General features: G+C 38.0%; 1 protein-coding gene across 3 annotated transcripts in view; it reads right to left on the minus strand.

Annotated features, from left to right (window-relative positions):
• BNIP3 (BCL2 interacting protein 3) overlaps positions 1-1916 on the minus strand; it is a 54479-nt gene extending 52563 nt beyond the window's left edge. For 2 of the 3 annotated variants that reach the window (XM_053692589.1, XM_053692591.1), the window contains exon 1: positions 1760-1911. In XM_053692589.1, the coding sequence (XP_053548564.1) occupies positions 1760-1793 (34 nt within the window). In that variant the 5' untranslated portion in view covers positions 1794-1911. Of the gene's footprint in view, positions 1-1759 lie in introns of all 3 variants that reach the window. The other variant, XM_053692590.1, reaches the window with a different exon arrangement.
• Between the last annotated feature and the right edge of the window lie 7473 nt (positions 1917-9389).

Genomic DNA, 9389 nt, shown 5'->3' on the forward strand with positions numbered 1-9389 from the left:
CACTGGAGCAGCAGCTGCATTGGCACCAGGGTCTAAGTGCTGGGGTGGAGGCATAGCAGCCTTGCTATACAAAGAAATGTGTATAATCTTAATACAGGGGAGCCGTTTACTTGTGCAGTATCCTCAGTCATTACACAGAGCAGCATGTATATTATTACTGTTGCTTACCTATTGAGTTACCTTTGGGGGGCCAAAAAAAAAATACTGTTGAGTAGGTGCGCTACTGGGAAAAATATATCAAATCCACATAAATGTCCAAAGTCACACACTGCACACAATAAGGAATACAACTCACAAAGCACTAAACTTAGCACAAATGGCGCGGTCTAGGTATATTTGTAGCTCTTCCGCCAGCTACGACCTATTTATGTGGATTACGAGATATTGTGCCATTGGAGCGCTTTCTTGGTTTTGTATTACAGTGGCCAAGTGGCGACTTTTTAGGAGAGCAGCCCGTGGTACATCTGAGACTATCAATGGCATCCAAAAGAGAATAAGTGGCGCCTTTGTTTTTGGACCATCTGAGGATTGGGACATTTATTGTCAATGCCTGGATTGGTTTCTCCAAATAAGGCAAATGTGGGTGGAGTTTGGTTTTTAAAGGATAATTGCAGTAAAAAAGGATGTTAATTTGTTTATAAAACATTTAGGCTTATATGTTATTCAATAGCAACACAATATAAATGTCTTGTAATTAATGTCCCTTTGTCATAGAGTGGACAAGTAACATTTTCCCTCTGTACTAGTAACAATTGTTCCCTGACTAGTAAACTATAGTATATTGAAAGGTGTCTTTTTTGTTTGTTTTTTTTACTCAGGTGGAAAGTTACTGGTCCAATCAATTGTAAATGTAGTCAAAAATCTAATTTCTTATAATTCATAACTAGTGGGATTTTCCAGTACAGTATGTGTAGCTGTAGTTTAAGTATTGTTCTAAAAGGAACATGGTAATGCAAAATAAAATACCTAATACTATCTCCCATGATGCTCAGGCAGCTTAAAGAGACTTAAGCATCATGGGAAATTTAGTTCTAAAACATCTGGAGAGCCAAGGTTGCTGACCCTACTAGGGCATGTTATTTATTTATTTTTGTTTACTAATGATCCTAATAGATATAAAGTATAGAATTCAACTTACTGGGCAAACAAGTAAATATTTAAGTGCCATGGTTATCCGGTATTCTATTAATCAATTAAACTTGTACCACGTTTCTTTATAAAATGTATTTTATATAAAAAGGGAAGATGCAACAAGATTTTGTTGTTTTTTTCCCCAAGATACATACTAAAGTCTGATATTATTTGCATAATAAACCAAAAGATTAACAAAGAGCTGAGGGTGGAGTAGAAAAATATATATCAAAAGTAATACAAGTAAATCATAAACTGAATACATTTCTTCTTTATATATATATATATAGTAAGAACATGGTTTGGCTGTTTCCCTTTAAAGTCTTGGCTATCATTGGGAATCAGCTGACATCACCTGGAACGTCACTGCACCAGGTCTGATGACTACAATAAAACACACATGGGCAGACTCCATTCCTGGGCTGTTATATTGGGCATGTAAACAAAGCCTGGGATATGTAAGCAAACCTAAGCAAACACACTCACAGAGCCACAAACAACACCAATACATCTGTAAACTAGTACAGAATTACAGAGCAAACAACTCCCTGTACACAGCCATTAGTACAGAAATAAACATCTGCACAGCTCAGACAATACCTGCATCAGGTGTGCGCTCACAGCTTACCTTGCAAGGGCTCTTCCTGCGAGCTGTGGGACATAGTGCCTGGCTGCTGTCTGATCCTCTCGCACAGCAACAGCTGCAGCAGCCTCAGTCTATTACTGCCTTGTTATTGTTATGGTTCGTGCTGTAAAGCTCTGCTAGTGACGTCTCACACGTAGCCGCTTTCTGATTGGCCATGGACAGATTCCTCCCACTGTGGAATGAGGGACAGTGCCAGCAAGGCCACTCCGCAGCTGCTGATAGGTCAGACGCTGGGGTAAACTACTTCTGGGAAGGTTCTAAGTCAGCTTTGTGCTGTATGGATGGTGCTACATTGTATCTTATTGGTTACTTCTGTGTGATAACTGTCTTAATTATTTGTCATTATTTAATTGATTTATGTTTTCTGGCATTATTTATTCACTGCAGATGCTGCCACTTATACTACTATTTATTTGGGCTGTTATTGTTACAGACTCTAAAAATAACACCCAGACTTATTCTTTATTTTCAGCAAATGAGTCAGAGACCAGGATTAAGGGATCTCTTTGCTGGCTCTGTAAACTCTCCAACAAATCATAGAGATATATTTCCCCTGGATTAATACTGAACTACTGGTGATATTACAGAGCCATCTGCAGATTTTATATTATTATTAATTTTATTATTATTATTTTTATTATTATTATTATTATTTTTATTTTTATTATTATTATTATTATTATTAATTTTATTATTATTATTTTATTATTATTATTATTTTATTATGGCCTATAAAGCATGAAATGTAGAACAAAATTGTATATTTCATGTGACTACAATAACTAAGGACCAGTCCAGGATATTTTTGGACATTGTTAGGCAACTTCAGGAAGCTGCATTATACAACAACAGTTTCAAATTACTCAATAGTGTCTTTTTAAAGGGACATGCACGTTTCAGATAGAACATGCAATTTAAAAAGACGTTTCAATTCACTTCTGTAGGCAAATATACTTTATTTTCTTGGTGTCCTTTGATCAAAGACATTCTTAGATTTTTATGTCACTTAAATTCCTTCTTCCTACATTTGCAGACATAGCAGTGCAATTATAATATAATCTCATGTGTTACATTTGGTTATTGCTCAGATGCTCACATGTAACACTGGCACCTATTCCAATCAGTTTGGAGTTGCAAACAAAAACATTATATAGGAGCTCAGGTGTTTTTGTTATTTCAATACAATTAACAGGAAGAGTTCTTGTTTTAATTACTTTAAAAAAAAGTTTGAATTAGAAAACAATACAACACTAAAATCTATTTAAACATACAAAAAATTAATTAAAAAAAACTATTAGAAGAAACTGGAGTGTCACAAGAATTTCAAGTGTGTTTTTCTCAAGTATTTTCACAGACCTTAAAGGGACACTGAACCAAAACATTTTCTTTCATGATTCAGACAGAGCATGACATTTTAAGTAACTTTCTAATTTACTTCTATTATCAATCTTTCTTCGTTCTCTTGCTATCTTTATTTTAAAAGCAGGAATGTAAATTAGCAGCCAGCCCATTTTAGGTTTAGCACCATGGATAGCGCTTGCTTATTGGAGGCCTACATTTACCCACCAATAAGCAAGCATAACCCAGGTTCTCAACCAAAAATGGTCCGGCTCCTATGCATCACATTCCTGCTTTTTCAATAAAGATAGCAAGAGAACGAATAAAAATTGATAAATTTTGGGTTTAGTGTCCCGTTAAAGGGACATGAAACTACTACATTTTCTTTCATGATTGAGATAAAACATACAATGTTAAATAGCTTTCCTGTTTATTTCTGTTATCAAATGTTCTTCATTATCGTTATCATTTGTAGAAGAGAGAGAAGTGCACTGCTGGGAGCTAGCTGAGCACATTGGATGAGTAAGTGACAAGAGACATATATGTGCAGCCACCTATCACCAGCTATCTCCCTGTAGTGCATTTCTGCTCCCAAGCCCGACTTGGTTTGTTTTTCAACAAAGGACACCAAAAGAATGTAGCAAAGCAGATAACAGAATTAAATTGGAAAGTTGTTTAAAATTGCATGCTCTGTCTGAATCATTAATAAAAAAAAAATTTTGCTTCACTGTCCCTTTAATGGAAGCAAATAATTAGCAGCGAAAGTAAAGTAAAACATCAGTACTAAGACATTTTTTTCTCTAATCATTAATATAATTCCTGATAAATGTACAAAACATGCTATATTATTTAGAGTAATTTCATTGCTATGGCTGTACCTCCATATTAATATTTAGATTATTGTGTTTAAAGCAGGGCAAAAGGGGCAGCTTCCCAGGGCCCAGTCTTTGTTGAGGGGCCCAAGAGTCCTAAAAAAAAAAAAAAAAAATTTTTATAATTCATGCCAGACTGCTGATGTCATGTGACATGGGGGGGACACACAGTCAGTCCTAATATTGTCAAAGTCAAAAGTTCTCTGCTTATATTTATTTGTGAGAAACTGTGCCAAACCGTGCCGGTGTCATGTGACATGCCAAGTAGCACTGGATGCAAAGCCCTAACTCGGCATCCAGCAAATCCCACTGCATCAGAAAAGGTCCTGCTGGGGTTACCACGGTTACCAGGTAACTGCTCTGGTGGTGGGGATTGTTTCAGGGTAGGGCTGACTATAGGCGCATGCAGCAGAAAGCTGGAGTGGCAGGCACGTGAGGATTTGAGCATCTATGCAGCTGCACACACTGCTCTCTTCAGGCTTGAGGCTGTGTGACTCGTCTGTATCCATGCAGCCTTGGGCAGACAGCATCCAGTCTGCTGGTCCCCTTAGCCCTGCTTTTTCTGCTGTGGCTCTAAGATCAACTAACTGAAGTTTGTTAGGGGAACAGTGCTTTGTAGAAAGGTGTCAGTGGGAAGAATAAGTGAGTGTACACATGCCCCTCCCCCATGCAGCATTGTCTAGTGCAGGATGAGAGGGAATTTGTCCTTAGCAAAGAAGTGACATGTGCTGCTGTGGCTGATGTATAGTGTCATGCTGATACTTCACACATTAAGGTTAGGTTTATTTTTTATAGTTTTTATTTCTCTCTGTCTCAGATTTTACAGCTTCCCATAGTAGTTCTACTGTTCCAGTCAGTAAACTTATATTTGTCTGCACCTCCATGCTTCCACCTCATTCTTTACCTTGCTTTGCTCCTGTTGGCTGCCCTAAATCTCTTTAACCAGCTATCCTCACACCAGAATCACATTCAAAAGCATATTAAATTAACCCAGAGTGGAGGAATTTATACAGGTATATTTATTTACTTATTAGTAATGCTTAGGTCCAATTTCACATATTACAATTTTTTTTAATGATTAGGCCAGCAGTGGGTGATCCACTGCTGGGCTAATAATTTAAAAAAAATTATAAAATAAATTGATTTAGTTGTTTTTTGGGATGTTGGGGTGGAGAGCATGGGGGGGGGGGCATGAAAATGTTTGCCCAGGGTCCAGTCAATATTAAAGAATGCCCTGGTTTAAAGGGACATGAAAGTTAATATTGAACTTTATAATTCAGACATGACAAAAGAGCTAGCACAGATTTGAAACGTTGTTGCTTTTGTGTGGATCAAGGTACAATAAAGGTCTTTCTTTTAGGAAACCTGCCAAGGCTGGAGTCACTTTTTTCAAGATTTGCTGATATGGAGGGGTCGCTGATTCCTTACTCCTGTGCCTAATTGTTTTGGCTGTTGTTCCCCACTTCTTTGCTTTCCTTCAGATAAATAATCACCATCCTTGCTCTGTTAATTCTAATAGGTTCAAATGATTCTAGCATGAAAAGCCAAGTTGTTTCTCTTTAACAGGTATCCTTTATTATATCATACAAACCTCCCACCTTACCAAGAGGTTTTCTGGGACTGGGAGGTGAGAGAGACTTATGGACTAGTGTTTTGTAGGTGAAGCTGCAATTGGAGGAGTAGGGGAGCCATGAGGGTGCAATCAACCATGTTGGTAGTGGTGTGGACGGAGTCATAGCATATTGTGGATGGAGCCATCCCTGAAGGATAATCTGCAAGAGATAGAGCAGAGCTCCCAAATTGTAACAACAGTGGGCAGCTGACCGTATTCTGACATGATCAACCTATTTAAAGGAACATAAATGACAGAATATAAAATGTGCTGGAGCATATTATTTCTTTCATGTAATTAGCAAGAGTCCATGAGCTAGTGACATATGGGATATACATTCCTACCAGGAGGGGCAAAGTTTCCCAAACCTCAAAATGCCTATAAATACACCCCTCACCACACCCACAATTCAGTTTTTACAAACTTTGCCTCCGATGGAGGTGGTGAAGTAAGTTTGTGCTAGATTCTACGTTGATATGCGCTCCGCAGCAAGTTGGAGCCCGGTTTTCCTCTCAGCGTGCAGTGAATGTCAGAGGCATGTGAGGAGAGTATTGCCTATTTGAATGCAGTGATCTCCTTCTACGGGGTCTATTTCATAGGTTCTCTGTTATCGGTCGTAGAGATTCATCTCTTACCTCCCTTTTCAGATCGACGATATACTCTTATATATACCATTACCTCTGCTGATTCTCGTTTCAGTACTGGTTTGGCTTTCTACAAACATGTAGATGAGTGTCCTGGGGTAAGTAAATCTTATTTTCTGTGACACTCTAAGCTATGGTTGGGCACTTTGTTTATAAAGTTCTAAATATATGTATTCAAACATTTATTTGCCTTGACTCAGAATGTTCAACATTCCTTATTTTTCAGACAGTCAGTTTCATATTTGGGATAATGCATTGGAATTAATAATTTTTTCTTACCTTCAAAAATTTGACTCTTTGTTCCCTGTGGGCTGTTAGGCTCGCGGGGGCTGAAAATGCTTCATTTTATTGCGTCATTCTTGGCGCGGACTTTTTTGGCGCAAAAAATCTTTTCGTTTCCGGCGTCATACGTGTCGCCGGAAGTTGCGTCATTTTTTGACGTTATTTTGCGCCAAAAATGTCGGCGTTCCGGATGTGGCGTCATTTTTGGCGCCAAAAGCATTTAGGCGCCAAATAATGTGGGCGTCTTATTTGGCGCTAAAAAATTTGGGCGTCGCTTTTGTCTCCACATTATTTAAGTCTCATTTTTCATTGCTTCTGGTTGCTAGAAGCTTGTTCTTTGGCATTTTTTCCCATTCCTGAAACTGTCATTTAGGGAATTTGATCAATTTTGCTTTATATGTTGTTTTTTCTCTTACATATTGCAAGATGTCTCACGTTGCATCTGAGTCAGAAGATACTACAGGAAAATCGCTGTCTAGTGCTGGATCTACCAAAGCTAAGTGTATCTGCTGTAAACTTTTGGTAGCTATTCCTCCGGCTGTTGTTTGTATTAATTGTCATGACAAACTTGTTAATGCAGATAATATTTCCTTTAGTAAAGTACCATTGCCTGTTGCAGTTCCTTCAACATCTAAGGTGCAGAATGTTCCTGATAACATAAGAGATTTTGTTTCTGAATCCATCAAGAAGGCTATGTCTGTTATTTCTCCTAGTAAACGTAAAAAATCTTTTAAAACTTCTCTCCCTACAGATGAATTTTTAAATGAACATCATCATTCTGATTCTGATGACTCTTCTGGTTCAGAGGATTCTGTCTCAGAGATTGATGCTGATAAATCTTCATATTTATTTAAAATGGAATTTATTCGTTCTTTACTTAAAGAAGTACTAATTGCTTTAGAAATAGAGGATTCTGGTCCTCTTGTTACTAATTCTAAACGTTTAGATAAGGTATTTAAATCTCCTGTGGTTATTCCAGAAGTTTTTCCTGTTCCTAATGCTATTTCTGCAGTAATTTCCAAAGAATGGGATAAATTGGGTAATTCATTTACTCCTTCTAAACGTTTTAAGCAATTATATCCTGTGCCGTCTGACAGATTAGAATTTTGGGACAAAATCCCTAAAGTTGATGGGGCTATTTCTACCCTTGCTAAACGTACTACTATTCCTACGTCAGATGGTACTTCGTTTAAGGATCCTTTAGATAGGAAAATTGAATCCTTTCTAAGAAAAGCTAATCTGTGTTCAGGTAATCTTCTTAGACCTGCTATATCATTGGCTGATGTTGCTGCACCTTCAACTTTTTGGTTGGAAACTTTAGCGCAACAAGTAACAGATCATGATTCTCATGATATTATTATTCTTCAGCATGCTAATAATTTTATCTGTGATGCCATTTTTGATATTATCAGAGTTGATGTCAGGTTTATGTCTCTAGCTATTTTAGCTAGAAGAGCTTTATGGCTTAAGACTTGGAATGCTGATATGGCTTCTAAATCAACTCTACTTTCCATTTCTTTCCAGGGTAACAAATTATTTGGTTCTCAGTTGGATTCTATTATTTCAACTGTTACTGGTGGGAAAGGAACTTTTTTACCACAGGATAAAAAATCTAAGGGTAAAAACAGGGCTAATAATCGTTTTCGTTCCTTTCGTTTCAACAAAGAACAAAAGCCTGATCCTTCATCCTCAGGAGCAGTTTCAGTTTGGAAACCATCTCCAGTCTGGAATAAATCCAAGCCTGCTAGAAAGGCAAAGCCTGCTTCTAAGTCCACATGAAGGTGCGGCCCTCATTCCAGCTCAGCTGGTAGGGGGCAGGTTACGTTTTTTCAAAGAAATTTGGATCAATTCTGTTCACAATCTTTGGATTCAGAACATTGTTTCAGAAGGGTACAGAATTGGTTTCAAGATGAGACCTCCTGCAAAGAGATTTTTTCTTTCCCGTGTCCCAGTAAATCCAGTGAAAGCTCAAGCATTTCTGAATTGTGTTTCAGATCTAGAGTTGGCTGGAGTAATTATGCCAGTTCCAGTTCCGGAACAGGGGATGGGGTTTTATTCAAATCTCTTCATTGTACCAAAGAAGGAGAATTCCTTCAGACCAGTTCTGGATCTAAAAATATTGAATCGTTATGTAAGGATACCAACGTTCAAGATGGTAACTGTAAGGACTATCTTGCCTTTTGTTCAGCAAGGGCATTATATGTCCACAATAGATTTACAGGATGCATATCTGCATATTCCGATTCATCCAGATCATTATCAGTTCCTGAGATTCTCTTTTCTGGACAATCATTACCAGTTTGTGGCTCTGCCGTTTGGCCTAGCTACAGCTCCAATAATTTTTACAAAGGTTCTCGGTGCCCTTCTGTCTGTAATCAGAGAACAGGGTATTGTGGTATTTCCTTATTTGGACGATATCTTGGTACTTGCTCAGTCTTTACATTTAGCAGAATCTCATACGAATCGACTTGTGTTGTTTCTTCAAGATCATGGTTGGAGGATCAATTTGCCAAAAAGTTCATTGATTCCTCAGACAAGGGTGACCTTTCTGGGTTTCCAGATAGATTCAGTGTCCATGACTCTGTCTTTAACAGACAAGAGACGTCTAAAATTGATTTCAGCTTGTCGAAACCTTCAGTCACAATCATTCCCTTCGGTAGCCTTATGCATGGAAATTCTAGGTCTTATGACTGCTGCATCGGACGCGATCCCCTTTGCTCGTTTTCACATGCGACCTCTTCAGCTCTGTATGCTGAATCAATGGTGCAAGGATTACACAAAGATATCTCAATTAATATCTTTAAAACCGATTGTATGACACTCTCTAACGTGGTGGACAGATCACCATCGTTTAATTCAGGGGG

The sequence above is a fragment of the Bombina bombina genome, chromosome 9 (genome assembly GCF_027579735.1).
Source record: "Bombina bombina isolate aBomBom1 chromosome 9, aBomBom1.pri, whole genome shotgun sequence".
Lineage (NCBI taxonomy): Eukaryota > Metazoa > Chordata > Amphibia > Anura > Bombinatoridae > Bombina > Bombina bombina.